Here is a 19333-nt window from a genome sequence, read left to right as displayed (position 1 = left end):
TACAGTGATACTTGCCTGTGTTTTCTCAGTAAGCCATTTTATTCCTTGCCACCCTCCATAGGGCTTTTCTACCCTCTTCTAAAATTAAATTCACAAAGCAGCTGCTTTTGCCCTTTGTAGCTAGAAAAGTGTTAAAATATTTCATAAGCTACTGGGTGAAGTCGTGTTGATACGCCTCAAATACGTGCTTTGGATATAAACTGCAGGAACCCCATCTTCTCTTATATTTTTGACACAATCATTCTCTAATTGATCAGAATCACTGCTGTTTTAAAATGTTCCAAACTTCTCTGCCTCATACAAATGTTTGATTACCTTACAGGAAACAAGGCTTTGCTAGGAATAGATCAACACGACCTGATGGATCATTTGCTCTTGCAGCTCACAGAAACTCATGTACTCAAAGCTAAACAACAAATCCTCACTAATTTGTTTGCTTTTCCCTCTGGAAAGTGAAGGGAAAGTCTCTTCCACAGGAAGGTTTTTATTTTATTGTCTCATCTTCTACATTTTGATTTTCTTTATTTTAAATTAAGCACCAGGAAAGGTTAAAGGGAAACTTAAATCTGAATCCCTGTACATCTAATAGGCTGAGCCAGATATCAGTTACTGCATGACCTCCAAGCTAAACCCTGGGAAAATAATACGTTTTGGGGGAAGAAAGCTGATATACCAAGGTAAGTGTTAAGAGCCACAGTTTTAAGTGTCTTCATTTTTTTTTTCAGGGTATTTTCTTGTGGATTTTTTTTATAATTATTTTTCTGCCCTGTCTTTACATTTATAAATTGATTTTTGAGTGGGGATCATTTTTCGTGTTAAATCTAAATTTTAAAATTTATTTTTCTCCAAGTGGCTTTAGATACATGCACCCCAATATTCATAGCAGCACTATTTACAACAACCAAGATGTGGAAGCAACCTAAATGTCCACTGACAGATGATTGGATAAAAAAAGTTGTGGTGTGTATATACAATGAGCAATGGAATACTGCTCAGCCATAAAAAAAGAATGAAGTAATGCCATCTGCAGCAACATAGATTGAACTAGAGATTATCATACTAAGTGAGGTAAGTCAGACAAGAGAAAGACAAATATCATTTGATATCACTTATAGGTGGAATCTAAAAAAATGGCACAAATGAACTTATTTATAAAACAGGAAGAGACTCACAGACATAGAAAACAAACTTATGGTTACCAAAAGAGAAGTGGTAGAGGGAGGGATAAATTAGGAGTTTGGGAATAGCAGATACAAACTACTATAAATAAAATAGATAAACAAGGTCCTAGTGTACAGCACAGGGAACTATATTCAATAGCTTATAATAACCTATAGTGAAAAAGAATACATATAATGTATAATGTATAAGTGAATCACTAGGCTGTACACCAGAAACTGACACAACATTGTAAATCAACCATACTTCAAAAGAAAAAACAAAACAAAACAAAACAAAAAAAGAAATGGTGGCATTTAGTGACTGCTTGGATGTAGGAGCGTTAAAATGTGAGGAAAGAGAGGAGGCAATGTGGTTTCTAGGGGGAGAGCCTGAGGCTGTGACTCTTAATTCCCAGACTGGATTATAAGAGGCAGGTGTAAACACACAACCTTTTTGCTTGTAGGTAGTTGCAAGTGTGAAAGTTTATTCTTTGAAAAAACAGAGTACTTTTAAAAAATTACCCAAGTTACTTTTGGACGACCTTTACTGCTTTATAACTTACTGTAACACTTTACTAGTTGGCACACAAAGACGAGCCATCTAACAATTCATTAGCCTCTCTGGTTAAATATTCTTAACTACATAAATTATATAACCCTATATGTTTTAAAAAAAAACATTGACTAGCTTAGACAAAGTTTTTTTTTTTTTGGTCCATACAGTTTATGTCAAACATTTATTATTTTAAATATTTATTTATGTATGTATGTATGCATATATGTATTGACATCTAGTTGATTTAAGACACTGTTAGTTTCAGGTGTTCAGCAAAGTGATTCAGTTATATGTATATATATATTCTTTTTCATATTCTTTTCCATTGTGGTTTATTATGGAATATTGAGTATATATAGTTTCTTATGCTATATACAGTAAGACCTTGTTGTGCAGACATTTATTATTAACAGAGATATTTCCAAGATTCACTAGGAGAAGAATATATGAGCCCTGAGTTATCATACGGAATTATTTTCAGAACGAAGAGAATAAGTATGGGTTTAAACTAATCCACTAATCGACAGCTTAAACTGGCCAGAGCTGAGAAGGGCAGGTGGGTTCTGCCACGCCTCTGTAGGACACAGCATTTCCCTCGTTGATCATAGAACACTCACTCATTCACTCCCTCGCTTACTCATCCAGCACATACTGATTGGGGGCCTATGGTCTGGGTATGGAATGGTACACAAAATAAATGTGGTTCCCTGTCCTCATGAAGCTTACAGTCTAATGGGGGAGACAAACATTAACAGTAAACAAAAGGTAAGCATCTATTGTGACAAAGGCCAAGAAAGGACTCCCACAAGATGTCACAATAAAGAATAAGAGGGAAACATACTCCAGACAGGTGGCCCAAAGGAGGTATGAATTAAAGAGTCCAATGAACAATGAGCTGGGGGTGGGAAGGTAGATAGATAGATGTTCTAAACAGAAAAATTAAGCAGGAATTGAGAAAAGGCCAGGGGAGGTGAGAGTTTAGGAAATGTGGCAAAGAGGTTCGAGAGATAGGTGACATAAGATTTATTCGGAATACTTGTTATGTGAGCAGCACTAATAATTCAAGAATTATTCTATTTAATTAAATGGCATTCTCTGAGTGCTTTTAAAGCCTCCCGCATTTCCGTAAATTTAGTCTCTTTTCTAAGAATAAAATTAAAATTTAAAAAAAGTGCATGTGTAGTGGATGCTGTGGTGTGCCCCCCAGATCTGTCTCTTCAGGAACCAAGATGGTTATTCCCACATCTGCAGGGTGTGTTGATTGACTGAAAGACCTCAGTTGAGTTCCTCCTTGGGAACTGCTGCGCAGAGGGCAGATTCACCCAAGGTCGTACATCTCCTGGGGAGGGAGGGAAGCCGGCATCCGATGACTACTTAGTGCAAGAAAGAGTAAAAAAGCCAGGCACCTGTGTTTTAGGCAGGACAACTCTGAGGGTTGGTCTAGCTAGAGGCCTTGCTGGGAATGCACCAGAATTCAACTCCTTCCTCATCCCTGCCCTACTTTTCTCACTGTCCCAGAGCTGTTGATCCCAAGGGTTCTTCCCCAATAAACTTTCCATGAAGGAAACCTCTGTCTCAGACTTGATTTCCCAGAGAATCTAAGACAGCATGTAAATATTACATGTCTATACAGACACCTTTTTTTTATAGTTAATACTTCAAAGAGTTGCTTCCTGTTTCGTATCTACAGGGAATTTGAAGACGATGACAGATGTTATAGGCACTTACCTGCATCAGGCTCTAGGATGCCAAAAACTTTATATGCATCATATTTCATTTGCTCCTCACAACCTTTTACGATAGGTCCTGTTATTATACAATTAGATGAATTATGAACCTGACTAGCTTAGACAAAGCTAAGTGTCTAATGACTTAGTGAGATTAAATGACTCGCCCAAGGTCACAGAGCAAATAAAAGGTAGAAATAAGAACTAGAGTCTGATTGGTCTTAATCCAGTATCTGTGCTCTTAGCCATGCTAATACACTGCCTTCCTAAGACTCCTTCCAGCAGAGCATTAAATCCCGTGATCTGTTACTGTGGCTCCCTGTGATTAAAACAACAACAACAACCTTATTTTCAAATTCGTATGCTTATAATTGAGTTACATGCTCGTTATTAACCTGTTAAAAGAAGTTTAGAATTTCTTCTGTTAGATGAATTCAATAAGAATGACAGAGGCAACGAAATTTTCTAAGAGCTAATTTTAAGAGCTAATAGAAGTAAGTGTTTGTTTTGTCAGTTACAGGATCACAAATACGAGCACTGCTCTCAGAGGAGTCTAAGAAGAAGCCAGCCAAAAGCAGGTGCTTGTTCCCCAAAATGACCGTAAATGCCGAGACCTTATCAGAAGTCACAGAGTAAGGTAATGACTTGATAGACGGCTTCAAGCTAGCTACAGACCTACAAAGAGGGGATCATCAATTAAAATAAAGTCTAACAAATAGATTCTGTGTAAGTGTCCCTATTAATAGCCATCTGCAAAGCAGAGTGATATTTATTTAAAAAAAATAAAAAGATGAGAATATTGTGATTGAGAATATTGTGATCACAGTCTCAGATTTTCACTGAACGGTTTCTTCCTCTGACTGGCTTTTCCCTCAATTGTCCTGCCCTCACATAAGAATTCACAATTTGATCTATAAAGAAAAGAGGAGAGAGAGTTGGAGAACTTACCTGTCCAATAATGAGAGGAACCACAACAGTCATAAAAAGCTGAGAAAAAATGGACGTAAAAGGCACAGAAGAGGATGAGCCAAGCTGTAAAACAAGAAGGAGTTAGAATTATTGTAAATCAGGTATCAATAATGCTGTTAACTACATATGTGATAAAGGAATTCTCTCCTAGGCACCAAAAAGTTGGTAGCTATATACAAAGGTCAAGTGAACTTACTTTTAATTTTCTAAACTTAACACAAAACAGACTGAGCAGTTTAACATATAATTTTTATTAGGAGACTAAGTCTGAAGGAAAATAACTAGTGTTTTACAATTAACTTAAATCATCTATTATTAAATACATTTCAGAATTGTAAGGTCATTCTGTGTTTATACTGTCTCTACTCATGTGGCATGATCTTCCATCTATAATCAATTTCCGAGATTTCAATTCACCTGTGTGTGGATACCTAAAACAAACATGTCTCATTATTTTCTTATCAAGATATTTTTATTTATATAAGTGAAATAGTTTCTAATTTTCCTACTCCTCCAAAACAAAGGCCATGAGTCTCATATCCTTTAAAATTTATTCTTACACAAAATCTAGGAAATGGGAAATCCTGAAACATAGCTTATTTTTCAACTTAACATTTCAGTAGACCTCTCCTAAGTGTGCATGTCTTAACGCTGTTCATAATTCCTACTTTCACTCCGTCCTCATTTCTTGGTTCTTTCTTTGCTAATGACTGCAGTCTCAACTTCATAAAGATTCTATTGCCAGCAGCACAAGGTAGTGTTCGCCTGTGAACACTGTCACACACACTCACATTAACTTAAACTGCCACGAATTGCTATCTTCCTATTAACTTTCCAGTGTTTTTACAAAACCTCCTTTCTGAACAAACAATAGCCAGTTTCAAAGATGTTTATCTCTTCCGTGAGTCCCTTTTGCAACCAGGTCCTCCCAAACTATCAGCGATGATCTTCCTGGCCCTTGGAACTTACTCTCACCCTTCCCTTGCAGGCTTAACCTCCATTTTCATTTAGTTTCCAGTTTCGTTAAACTTGGAAATACCTTCTGGAAAGTAATTTTTGTGAAAGATGTTGAGATAGTTATGATGGAGGGAAGAGAATGTTAAATAAAACATACCAAATATTTAGATAAATGAGGTTCATAGTTCAGAATGAAATGATGTGGGATCAGCGTTTTCACTGATTTCTGATTTCTGCATAAACTAGCTTAGCAAAATCTTTTCTACACCCTGGTGTATTTTATAAAACTCTGTCCCTCATCCTCGGCCCCAATCTATATGCAATCAAAATGCCACGAATGTGCCCGCATTCACTTAATACTGCCTTCAACACTGACCACTGGCTCTCAGTTTAACCCATAAAAAGGGTAGACTCTAGTCTTTTCCTCCATAACCAATATAAACTAAAGAAATAAAGACAAGCAGAAAGAGTGAAACACATAGGATTTGTGGTGTGTTACATGTTACATGGCTTTTGGCTGTTCCTTTTTACGCAAAGTCAAACTATTAAAAGCTAATAATCATACGCCATTTTAGAGCAACTATGTCTTTGGTAAACACCTAGAGCAAGGTATTTACAAATATATTTTCTTCACAAATATTAACCCTAAGGATGCTTCAGGGCAAACATTGAAATAAGGAAAAATATTGTTTGCAAAGAAATTGAGGCACTGGATAAATAGAAAAATAAACTTTAAAGTACAAAGTTTTCAAGTTCAAAACCATTCAGCTCAATGCTCTGTCCCTAAGGCTCACAATGTCTGGAGACGGGCAGTAGGACTCAGGGTGGTAACCTTCAAGTAAAAAGGCTCAGTTCTCGCCTGGAATTTCATGGGTGATCTCACCTATCTCTGTTCCTCTTTCTACCTCAACTTTATCAAGTTATTTAATGTGATTTTCAAATGTTTTCATGAATAACCATATGGAGCTATATTCCCCTCTATCAGCCCAGTGCTTATCCCAGGAACTGGCACAGAGAATATGTTCGCAGATGCATAAAGCTGTGCAGAATGAACAAACGAAGTGATTTGTAAACATGGGGTGCTAAAAAAGTGACAAACTCTTATCCAAAAGTGTATCTTTGTTTTTTCTAAAGGTAAAACAAAACAAAACAAAACCCACAAAACTTAAGTATATCTAAAAATCTCTTATTATCATGTAGCATTACAAAATCAGTTGGTATTGTTTTTTTCGCTGTTTATCAGTAGCAACACAACTCATCTAAGGTGCACTTAGAAACAAAGAGCATCCATCCATTGATGCCAAGAACAACGTGGGGGTGGGGGAGGCTCCCGCGCATGCGCACGTGTGTAATCAGCAGCGGGAACGTGGTAATGCATGTTCCCTCCCTTCGTTCTCCTCCATCCCCATCTTAGCTCCTTAATGCTGCTCTTGAGGGGAAGACCTTAAACTGATAGAATTCTAACCCTAGAAGAAACTTGTCCATTTGCTCTTTTTAAAGATTGAAAACTAAGGTCCAGAGAGAAGCGGCTTGTAATGAACACTTCTAATACCTGGGTTATTACGTGAAATTTGCTGTGCTTCTCAAACACACGCAAGCAAATCCGCTCTGTGGTAACAGTTCTCCTACCACTGAGGGGCTTGCAGAGCAGTAAACTCAGACCAAACGGAGAGAAAAGTTAAAACGATTTCATGTATTAAGTACACTTTGGGGGTTCTTTTTAACCCCAATTCAATCTAAAGGAGAAGTAAAAGAAAACCCATTTAAACTTTGGTTTTAAGAATATTAAGTGTTTTACTTTCTAGATCCATGACATAATAGATCACTTGTATGTTCAGTGTTTGTAAGTTCCCAGAAGACAGTGGAAAGGGCTATGGGGGGAGGGGGAGGGGAGGGCATTGTCCACGATCTCCAAGATCCCTTTGTCCTCTAGAACACCCATGACCTCTGACCCACTTGATTAGGAACACAGGACAGAGCAGCCCTCCTTTGAGGCTTTGTCAGATCAGAGGCCAGAGCAAGCTAGCCAGAGATGTAATTAATTGGGCACATGAAGCCAGACTAGGTACACCGGGGATGCTGGGGGGAGGATGCTGGGGGCGGCGGAAGTCCCGAAGGGTGGCTCCCTTAGAAGTGGTGCTGAAAGGAAGGAAACCTCACTACTGGGCTCTAATTTGGCATACGTCCTTCCTTTTGAATCGGCCACCAGACCTGTCGCTGTGGTCAGTGTGAAGATGCAGACGTCCCCTTGGGGAAGTTCCTGACGCTCTGAAGTATGCCCTGGCATCCAGAAGAAAGAAGAGTGAGCATCTGCGTGTGAGAGCATGACTGGGAAATTAGACCCAATCACTTTGTATGCAGAGTTGATTTTAACTAAAGCAGAAGGAAATACGCTGCCTGGGCTATTTGGTTCTTCCCATTTTAATGAGGAACCTGACATGGTTTCTATTTCAGAGAGCAGTATCTTTATAAGAAGCATCAATAATTGGCACGTTTGGATAAAGTTGCAGGTTCAAGATAAATCTGTGTCAAGCAAGTGCTCTGGGCTTCCCTGCGCTACCTGGCAGATATAAAGGTCACATCTCTCACGCTGCCAACCCGTGCTTTAACATACCGAATGTGAGAAAAACAATCCAGGCATTGGTTTGTTACATTGATTTGTTTTCATACGCTGAGAAGAAATGTTTTCCATGAAAATGAAATATGCAGGAATTTAAGACCTTTGTTCAATCACTCAAATAATTACTGGTGCCCCCTGTGAGCCAGGGTCATGTTCTAGGCCCTGGGGATCCAACAGTGAACAAAATACCAAACCCCTCCTCTCCAGGAGCTGCCTTTTAAAATCTGAGGTCTGTATTACAGGTTCACCCATCACCAAGTGCACACGTGCTCCTTTGTATGGAATGTCTTTCCCCCACTTATAACTGGGAAAGTTCTAGTCTTTATCTAAGAATTAGTTCAAGCATCACTTCTTTAGAAATTATTTTCAAACCTTCCTCTCAAAATGCACACTTGGCCACCCCCCCTTTTGTGGCTCTGTGTTTCCACTGTTCTACTCAGAATCCTTGGTTTTTCTTATTTACGCGTTTGTCTCTCCCAGTAGAGTATGTTTCTGAAGGTCAGGGACACGGGTATTTTTATGTTTATATTCCAGGCGTCCAGAGAGTGACTGTTTTACATGTAGGGCAGTGGTTCTCAAACATTATCACACCAGAAGCATCTGGAGGGCTTGTTAAAACACCTATTCCAAGGCCCCACCATCAGAGTTTTCGATTTGGAATACCTGGGGGGAAGGATGAGGGGAGGATGGTGAGAATTTGCATTTCTAACAACCCCCGAGTGACGCTGCTGCTGAGCTGGGGTTCACACTTGAGAACCGCTAAGTTAGTACATAGTAGATGCTCAAAAATGTGTCCAACCGATGAACGATTGCAACACGCAGGTAGAAAGAGGGGCTTGACAATGTTTTCCTTTCCAGGCTTCCGACTTCAGGTAAGTTACAAAGCCCGGCTTCATGCACAGCCTCCAGAAAGGACCAGCAGCCTGGCCCCTCACCCAACGGCCTCCTGTAATGACAAGTATGGTAACATTCATCGTGCACTGTTCTAAACGCATCACGTGTTGAATAATTTAGCACAGTGACTCGAGGTAGGTCTCATGAGTACCCCCATTTTCATCTGAGGAAATGGTGGCACAGGACAGTTAAACAACTTGGATGTGGGCTCTGTACCTAGAAAGTGACAGAAGCCAGGATCTCAACCCAGAAGGATCGCTCCACAGCCCTCACACTTAATCCTCACATTCGACTGCACGTTAATTACAGAAGATACAGAGCAGTGAAACGGGGAAGGTGGCCAGAGTGGGGGCCAAAGCTGGGCTCCCCTTAGCTTGTCCACGTGAGAGAAAGAGGGAGTGTCTGTGTGTGTGTGTGTGGGTGGGTGGGTGGGAGGTGCTGCATGGAGCTGGGGAGCCAGAGAGCAGACAGAAACAAAAAGAGAGGAAAAGGGGGAACTTGATAAGCAGTGGATGATGGTGTAGCCTTTTTCAAATAGGTTTCTGGATTTGAACCACAGGACATGGAAAATGACTTGAATGGCTATTTTCTCAACTCTCTCAAGGATGGTATATAACTGGGATCAGGGTAGATGCATCAGAAAGAAGTTAATCCAATACATACAAGGGCTGCTTTGAGGCATCAGGACTTAATTCTCGAACCTGGCAGAGACAGGCTGAGTCGAAGCAAGACTGGCTGCTATCAATCCATTCAACTTAGACACGATTTGATTTGGAAGGAATCCGGGGGTCCAGTCAGTGAAATATTATGGGGTTAAACTAACCTGACTCAGAAAAACAAGTAAATTCTTGATGAAGAGACACTGGCTAAAATCATAGAAGTCCTAGTTATCAACCCGCAGTTACAAAACAGATGGTGTGTTGTAAATCAGTTCTGTAAGCGAGCTGACCTGTAAACCGTCATTAACGCACCGCGTCCTCACTTGCTCGGCTGTGTAATCAGCCTTTTATCTCCTACCAGGGAAATCCATTAGCCACAGGCATCACTACTACTTGCGCCTCTTCTCGGCTATTAAAACATTGTTGTATTAAATAATTCACCCTTGATGATCGGTCTTTGCTTTCATTAGCACCACATTCAGGGAAAAATAAGAATAGCTGTTTACAGTTTATGCTGTAGAATCAGGGATGTGAAATCTCTTTTGCGAGGAAGTCAGGAAGACACTTCTGACACAGAGCAGGATGTGTTCGCTTCCTGCCCAGTTCCCGTCTCCCCGCGTTGCCCACAGAGCCCAACCCCAAGGAAGGGACGCAAGAAAAGGACCTGTTTACTATTGGATCTAACTTTCTCCTCCCCACACACAGACACACCCATAAACGCCTGTCCCTTTCCTGTCACAAAGACAAGGTGTGCCCACAGGGGAAGGCAGAGTGACTCTTCTAGATTTCCATCTTTCCCCCAAAGGGACAGTTCAGTCCTTCTTTCACTTCTGCTGCCCCTGATCGCAGGGATGCATGCGAACTAAACCGATTACTTACACAAAATCAACGACTTAAACGGATGCCAGCTGATGGGCTCAATACAAAAATGGCTGTCATTTTTATCAAAATTAAGAACATGGTTGTTAAAAAGCCATATTGATTCAGCTGCATGTGTCAACCTAAGCTGGGTCACGACATCGCAAGTATACACTTCCTGGAGGAAGTGATCCTTTTTCTCTCCAGATGCATGGTATTTTTCCTTCCCTGAGAAATAAAGGACAAAATAGGCTTTAAGTGACTTTTCAAAGATAAGAAAGTATGTAACACGTTTCTTTTTGTTATATGCTCATTTAAAATGTAAGATGAAAAGATTACCTTCCAGGAACTGATGGAAACTATGTCCAATCATAAGTTCTGGTTATTCAAACCACACAGAAATTTCAGTAAAATGTGCCAAAGAAACTGTCCAACAGCTTATCATCACCCAAAGGGGAAAGCCCTGGGGAGACGGGCTTCCAGGACAGGGCGGGCTGGAGACAGAGGTCCTCAGATGCAGCTAGAAACACATTTTGCCCCTAACTCCGTGGCCAAAGGATTTTGTCTTGTCAGTCCTGAGCTGGGTTCAGGAACCACAGAGCCTGCTGTTGCTAATGATCCCTAAAGCAGACAAAGCTTTAAGCCCCTCCTCCGGAGGGACTGGCAAGCAAGGGTGGCGTAAGGAAGCCGTGTCCTTCTCACTCCGGCTAGTTCATCACTGGCCGGGGGGCAGCCGCTGGAGTTGGAGGGGGAACCGAGGGGCAGGGAAAAGCCTGGCTAAGTCAGTGCTACGCCGGAGCTCGCCCTGTACCACCACCACCTCCCTTCAGATAAGTGTGCAGAGTCCCATATCAGCAGTGGAGCTGGCCTCTCTGCGTCAGTGGTCCTTGAAGTGGGAGGCAGTTTATAAATGTCTTCTAGAGCATATGAAAATGGCTTACCAGGTGCTCCTCTTCTCAAATTATGGTTCAACTGGGTCTGGGGGAGCCCTGGTACCAGCCCTTAGAAAAGACACCGTGGATTATTTTGCATCACAATATTCTCCCTGCTTGGAACCATCTCTGTGTGATTTACACACTCAGTCAGAAGATGAGCCGCTCTCACGCTCGAGAGGAGGAGATCCGTCTACACTTGCTGGGTACGAGGTGGAGAACCCAGCTCAGTATGGAGCTACTCGGGTGACCACATGGACAGTTTCTCTTCAAGTGCTTTATGTTTTATTATCATTGTATATGTCGCACACGTGTGTGACCATCAGTTATGCAACCGTTATTGGGAACGTACTACAAAAAAATCACCAGAGTCTTGTACAGGACACAAATGGCTATATTCATTGTTTTTGTTTATACTGATGGGGTCGGAGTTGAAGCATCTTCCATCACAGGTTAGTCAGTTACTAGAGAAGCTAGTGATGACCGTAGCCTTGACAGCTGCCACTGATGATGGCTCTCCTTGACCCTGACCCTCACTCTTCTATGAGTTCCTAGGAAATTCAGCCTGAATCACATAGTTTAGTAGTTAATTTTTCCTCTAAATTTTTACATAGTCTTTATTCTTGTTTATCCATAGCTTAAGTTTCTTCCAAGGCAATAATTATACCTTATTCTGTTTTGTCTTTCCTATGTCACCTAGAATACCCATGTCCAGGAAGTAGTACCTGAGTGCTGATAACATGTCCTGAAATCACGTGTCTCCTGGGAGGCATCTCTGGAAGCACAACCTGGAAAGAACACACCTGGGGAGGCAGACCCTGCCTGAACGTGTCTTGTGTCCTGGCCTGGTCGTGCAGGCTCAAGACTTACAAAACCTCTTTGAACCTGTTTTCTCGTGTGAGGGAGGAGAATACCTACCCCTGAAGGCACTCATGTTGCTCACATGGGGTTATGTATAAAGCACTCATAGCTACGCAGTAAAATTATTCTACCTTTCCCCACCACCCCCCTACTCCCCTTCTGGAAAAACAGAGTTTCTTATACAGGGCTGTGAGAATTCAAGTCTATTGGATTTAAGAATGGCTGAAGTGTCGAGAGGAAATAGCTCAAGTGGTAGAGCACATGCCTAGCATGCACAAGGTCCTGGGTTCAATCCCCAGTGCCTCCTCTAAAAATAAATAAAACCTGATCACCTCCTCCACCCCAAAAAAAAGGCTGAAGTGGAAAGTAACAGAAGAGACAGATCAGTGGAACATACAGTGAGCCTAGAAACAGGGCCTGGCGGGCATGCACAGGAGGGTCTGTACACGTTTGCGTGTGTGCGTGAGCGTGTATGTGTGTCCAATGGTCACCATGGCTTTTAAATACCTGCTTGATGAGGGCCAGGTTTCTAAGAAATCAAGTCATACAAAGTCAATTGATATTAACAGCAGAACTGGGGGTGCTCCCACTTATTAAGAGGGGCTTATATGTTACTGAAGGGGTAAGCATGTTGGTGGATGTTTATTAAACATCCTAAGGTATCATCCCCACATGTGAGGATGGTCTGATCTGTGACTCTGAGGACATGACTTTCTAGTGGTCCAAGTTTCCACCCTGTGTGTTTCCAGAGGTCTTGAGGTTCAACTGACTTTTGTGGCTGGGATGGAAGTGAGGGCTTGATCTGTCCTTCTAAAGGCACAGGGTCCAAGTGCTATTGACCTTCCTCTGCCAAACATGAACTTACTTAACTAAACTGGTGTCTACAGAATTATGGAGCTTGAGGCCATGACAACACCATCCGATGTCTGGTTTCCTTAGATCGGAGTTGCATAGAATTAGACTGACCTGTTCTATTATCCCTGACCTTCTTGTCTTAACTTCAGAGGGAGTAAGAGAGAAACAGAGACGGTGCTTCCTGTCATTCCTCAGAGTAGCCAAGATGTGCCTGGAAGGAGGTGTGAGGGAGCTGCGAAGCAGACTCGAGGGGACAGGAGTCCACAGAAGGAGGGGCTTCACACCGCCCGATGGGTGGTCCAGCACTGTTCACCGGGACTTAAAACCCCACCTCGCAGCCTAAGTGCTTAACTCAGCACCATGGCCTCTTCATCTTAAATACCACCCTGCACTAGGTTTCAAGTTTTTAAATCTCTCTCCTTCAGTCATCTCTATATTTGCTGCTGAGTAAAAACTATAACAATGGCTGGTAAACATAGTGCCCGTGATAAACCACATCAAAGGAAAGGAAATATTTGCAAATTTGAAGTGATGTTAAACATAGCCGAGAATCAGAACCATGCCTGCGAAAACACCTGAAATAAGGAGATCCCTTGAGACACACGAGAAGTTTCCATCTAACTTCTCTTTCTCCTCAAATTCAGTTTTCTTTCAGTAAAAAAATTTATTGTTAAAAAACGCCACATTTTCGATTAAATAAAATGTTTTGTATTTTAGCAATCTCCTTTGAAATATTAGGATACTGTTCATACAATCTCTACCTTGGATTTTCATGATCTGTGAATATATTCTATTTTCTCTATTAAATCATAAATTCTTTGAGGGAAGAATCGAAGTCAGATTGATCTTTGTCATAGTCAGAGTGCACAGGAGGCATTCAAACATCTAATAGAAGAATGGATGTTTTGTTTAGTCTTATTGAGAAAAATGTAAATTATTTTTTATAGCAAGTACAAATTAAGATTTTATGAATCAGGTTGAGATCCTAACCTTCGAACCACTAATTTGTCATTTGAATCATTCTAATCATTCCTTACCCATCTTTCTATTCTCCATCTAACAAATATTTATTGAATACCTGGCATCAGAGATAAGTTAATGAATAAGATATGCATGGTTCCTGGCCTGGCAGAACAAAGTCCAGTGGGTGCTTAGCACGGGGACACTGTTTCATAAAGAAAATTCATATGGAATTCCAAGTAATGAACTTGTAAGTGCAGTTTTTAGCTAGACAGGGCCTTGATTTATTCTTACAGATTGGAACTTCGTAGATGGATACGCATCCACTGACAAAACAGAGATTTCAGCCCCTGCCAGTATCAGAGGGATGTTATCAAGAAGACTGAGGTGATACAGGTGGAAGCACTTTAAGTCTTGGGTGTGACTGGTGACCTTTTAGGAAGTTTCGCTGCGCTCACTGTCAGCCATGGTAAACACTGGGTCCATGAACACACAAGATTATAAGATTATAGAGGCTGTATGATTATAGAATCAGAAAGTTGTAAGACTCAGCCCCTCATTCAGGCCTGGACTCGCTGGGCTGCTGCTGCATTTCAGGGAAGTGCTTTTCCAGAACCTTAATGTTCTTGGGATTATTTCCTATTTTCTTTTATAAAGGGTCAAATTTAAATAACTAGGGACTCGATGGTTCTTTTTTACAGCTCACAACAGAACTCTCTCCATCTTATCATAATTCTCACTTTACAGAGGTAAAGACTGAGGCTGAGAAGGGGTAAGGAAAATCCACCGTTCACAGCAGATACTGGCTGCAGACTGAGCCAACACGGGGCGCCTGCTCCCGGTACCCTGCTGCATCTCTACAACAGCCATGAGGCAGGGGAAGTCAGTCCCTCCAAAATGGCTTTACAGTAAGGACTGTGCTGCTGCAGGTAGAGCATAAAACAAGGAAACACTAGCTTTAAAAGTAGCCCTCACCCAGCTCTGAACAGAGGCGCCCATCTACCCGTCCAACTGTGATGTTGTGATACGGTGTTTGGTCTTCATCCCCAATTCCTAGTACACAGCTTCTAAAACCCTCGTAACTTCCCGAGTGATGGGGTGATAAGAGCGTCTTTTGTTATATTTGAGTCTGTCCCCGGTCTGTCCTCTGAGCCTGGCTCAGAGGGTTTAGAGAGCTCCTGGGTTGGTGGCTGCATCCACGTGCAGGGAGGGCGGTGCACCCAACTCCACGGGACAGGAGCTCCTGCACTTGCGACCCTCTGGACCTCGCCCTACGTACCTCTTCACCTGGCTGTTTATTTGTATCCTTTATAATCAATCAGTAATAGTCAACAGCGTGCTTCATTGGGTTCTGTGAGCAGTGACAGCAAATTACTAACATTGAGGAGTGGGTTGCGGGAATCCCTGATTTGTAGCTAAGTCGGACTGACGTGAGAACCCGCTGCTTCCTGCTGGCACCCGAAGTGAGGGGCAGCCTTGTGGGACTGAGCCCTTCATCTGTAGGGGCTTCGGTAACTCTGGTAGCTAGTGTCAAGAGGAATTTAACTGCAGAGTACCCAGCTGGTACCTGCAGAGCACTGGAGAATCGCTTGGTGTGGAAGACCCACCCATCTGGTGTGAGCACAGAGTTTTCCTTTCCCAAGCATCCATTCAAAAGCGCTTTTGAGTGACCTCCAGGGCCAGGCATTATTTTGAGCAGAGGGGTTACAGCAGTGACCCAAACAGAAAGTCTCTGCTACCTTGTGATGCTTTGCTCTAGTTAGCGAAGACAGACAATAAATAAATTAACCAATGATTAAGATGCCACGAGATCACAAATGCTAAGAGGAACAGTTAAGCATGGTAGGTGGGGAGACAGTGATGGAACATATCATTTCATATGAGGTAGTGAGGAAAGGTGTCTCTCCTAAAATGACATTTGACCAGAGACTTGGTGAAACTGAAGGAGGGAGCCATGTGGATATCTGGGGATGGAGGGCAACATAGGCTGAGCCAGCGCCAAGTGTAAAGACTCTGAGGACGGTCCTTGGTGCCGCGGGACCATCCCACTGCATCTGGCCACTCCATTCACTCTCCCACACGACTCTTCCACGTCGTCTCCTCCCTTAGCAAATCTCCAACACCTCCTTGCCTTTTCTTGTCCTCCACCCCTGACCTTACTTGCCACTTCACTGCGAAAACATAATCAAGGAGAACTTAACAACTCCTAAAGTTGCTCAGGTTTTTGTCCTACTCAGTACATAAAGCCTGGTCACCCCAGTGTTGAAGCAATGCCTGTTGTTTGTAAAATGCACAACCTAAACAGACAAAAAGTGTTATACACTGTGCATGTGATTTACGGTCATGCAATGTAGAATTATTGATTGATGTTGTGCGCTGATACCACTGAACCCACTGGGACAGCCCAGTTAGCTCAAAGGGAAGCATCTAACTTTCAAGTTGAGGTTGGGGTCTCTTTCACTATTTCTGTAGCTTGACTATTCCAAAATGTGGAACCAACTAAAGCTCACACGTCTGTGGGTCTAAGACCGGGGACAAACTTGCAATAGTGTGATGCTATGATCTTAACCCGCGGGAAAATGTTACGGCACGGAGACGGGAAGGAGCGGGAGGAGGGTGCTCGTCTAGTTCTTTAGTTCCAAGCTGAAACAGTGTCCCGGAGATTCCAGACCGTGAGATACTCCAAAGTGCTACCTAGGTCTCAGCCCCCTAGCTGTGGCTGTGACTTCTCCCCTGACCATCTTCCAAGAGTCACAGGAGTAAGAGATGTCACTCTTCTGCAATGCGGAAAATCTAGGCCACAGAGCCATTTACTGGACACTGACTGTATACTGAGCTCTACACTCGTTCTCTGACTCACTTCCGGGGGGGCCCAGGCTGGCCTGCATCCTTTGTCTGCTGAGGGTGCTCCTGGGGAGTGATGATGCCGGGTCCTGGAGAAAACCCTGAGGGACGATCCCAGTTCCTCACATCTAGTGACCAGGCAGGCACACATCAAGCCTTTTCTTCCAAACGAATGCAAACCAATATTCACTTCCATCTCATTTTGATTCCCTGTAAATTCTGAACTGGCAAGTCTAAATTAATGAGGTTTGTTCTGCTGTGGGAAGGGATCTGACAATTTGACTCTTCTTACTTTGTGGACTGGACCTAGCATTTCAGAAGGGATGGTAAGGCTGAAGTTTACTACTGGAAGGTAATGTCTTTCATGAAAGATGCAAAATCCAACTGTTTAGTAGGGGATCTCTCCCTCTCCACTTCCTTCACAGCTTGTAGGAAATGAAGTCCCTCACTCTGTTACTCTAATTGAATTCCAACTTGGGTAATTACACTATAATTAAATAAATTCTCCCCATAGTTTTAATTCACTGACAAATAGTGCTAGTCAAACAGCCACATTTCACTCCCAGAAACACATCCCCACTCCATTTCAGTGATGAGTGGAGTGATTTGTATTTGGGAGATGTGTGTATGAAAAATGCACAGCTCATAAAATATTTTAGGTATCATTCACGATTACATATGCTTTTCTCAGCATGAGATGACATTAATTTCTATTATCATCTTTCATCTAATTTCTCATACGCTGGGTGCCAAAAGAAATAAGACGGTTAATTAGCATTTCTTATTTTTAGAACTGTTTTTGCTTAGTTTACCAGTAGCTTGTGTTTTTTATTTCTAAAGCACATTTCATCATCCCTGGGAGACAGACGGGGGGAGGTGTTATTGCTTCCCATTCTACAGATGAAAAAGTTACGGCAGCATTCCCTCCAAGTGAGAAAGCCAGTTACTGTCAGTACCAGCACTGAAAACTAAGCTTCGTCTGGTCCCCTGGTCCAAGGCTCTATCAAACACTGGGTCACTAGCAATCACTTCAGTTTTACTAATGAGAAAATACTGCAGCACATTTGTGACCTAGGTCACAGGTCATTCACTTGTCATAATTAATGATTTAGCCCAGGAGTCAGAGGCCTGAAAACTGGGTTCTGTTGCTGCCCTCGGGTCATGAGACCGCGGAGATGCTTTGCGTCTGCATGTTACGACTTGGTACAGTTTTGAACTGAAAGAACAGCTCAAAATGTGATGCAAAGTGGTGCCAAAGGATTCCAACTTCAATTTTACTCTAATGACCTTTCCTAACGGGTGGTGGATGGCTTTTAATAAAAGATATTAAAAACAACATCAAAATACTCACAAACAGCAGCAGTAGCAGGGGTGTGACAACGATGCCCTGGAAGAAAGAAAAGAGATGATGATCATTTATCTGCCTGGAAAGCAGGACACTTTCTTTGCCGTTTTAAACTCTGATGCATGGAAACGCTTATCCTGCTCATTTCTGTTTGACAAAATCTAGGAGCTAAAGAAGAGGGAGCCCCAGTCTCGTCTCTCCCGACCGTGAGCCTTAGCATCTCCAGGATGACTGTTCGTATCTGGCATCATTAAAAGTACAACCACCAATCTTCCTTAAACTCGACTTCCCTTTTTTCAACCTAAGTTCCCTTCCACGTTGCATATGTATCACTGGGGTGGAAGCTGGCAAGCTTTCTCACTCCAAGGCTTTCAACTCTAACTTGGATAAAGTGCCCCTTTTCAAGAGAAGACAGGTGGTTTCGTCCCAGTTGGGGTCCCCTCCTGAGCAAAGACCACGTCAGCTGTGATGAATGAGATGCCGTGACTTTGTAATGTGAACTGATCTCCCCGAGGAAATGAGCTGGGATCTCAAAACTCATTTCACTTGATTAGACTCCATGTCTCGGTGGTGGAAGGCAAGCCTTTCATCTAATTCAGCCACACAGGACCACCTCCGTCCCTCTGCCTCCCCTAGGCAGAAAGGAGCAAAAGATTTGTTTTCTTCAATGACAGGGAACAGTCTGAGGCTGTTGTGATGAGGCAGGATACAAGCTTTTAGGTTTCTTGAAGGTAAATCTTTGAAACGAGGTGTTTGAGTTGGGAGTTGACGTGATAGGTTTCAGTTTTTGAGCCGCAGCTGATTATTCGTCCCTCTTAGTTGTCCCTTTATCTCTCAACACTTCATTATGATTTATATAAGAAAAAGCATTTCATATTTTTATTAATGGATTCTACTTGGAACTTGAAAATTCCGAAGCGTCTGCGTGTGTGTGTGCGCGTGTGAGAGAGAGACAAGACAGAGACAGACAGACAGACAGACAGAGGCCATACCGTGCCCAGGATCCAGGTCTGGGACCACTCCATTACTCCTGGGAAAAAGTCCTTTTGGTATTAACATATGGAAGCCCTTTTGTCATTAGTAACTAAATTCTTTCGGATGCGGCCCAGAGGGGATGTTTACCTTACATGAACATT

General features: G+C 42.3%; 1 protein-coding gene and 1 long non-coding RNA gene across 4 annotated transcripts in view; one reads left to right on the top strand and one right to left on the bottom strand.

Annotated features, from left to right (window-relative positions):
* Window positions 1-19333, bottom strand: part of SLC10A7 (solute carrier family 10 member 7) — a 221543-nt gene that overhangs the window by 39495 nt on the left and 162715 nt on the right. For 2 of the 3 annotated variants that reach the window (XM_006209928.4, XM_031692479.2), the window contains 2 exons: window positions 18204-18239; window positions 4392-4475 (listed from right to left, as the gene is read on the bottom strand). In XM_006209928.4, coding sequence (XP_006209990.1) covers window positions 4392-4475; window positions 18204-18239 — 120 coding nt within the window. Of the gene's footprint in view, window positions 1-4391; window positions 4476-10454; window positions 10629-18203; window positions 18240-19333 lie in introns of those variants that run through there. The other variant, XM_072976117.1, reaches the window with a different exon arrangement.
* On the top strand, window positions 7339-7765 carry LOC140699974 (uncharacterized). Its single transcript, XR_012078190.1, has 2 exons — window positions 7339-7434; window positions 7579-7765. It is a non-coding gene; the product is annotated as an uncharacterized lncRNA (long non-coding RNA).

The sequence above is a fragment of the Vicugna pacos genome, chromosome 2 (assembly GCF_048564905.1).
Source record: "Vicugna pacos chromosome 2, VicPac4, whole genome shotgun sequence".
Classification (NCBI taxonomy): Eukaryota; Metazoa; Chordata; class Mammalia; order Artiodactyla; family Camelidae; genus Vicugna; species Vicugna pacos.
This window is presented reverse-complemented; position numbering and strand designations above follow the sequence as displayed.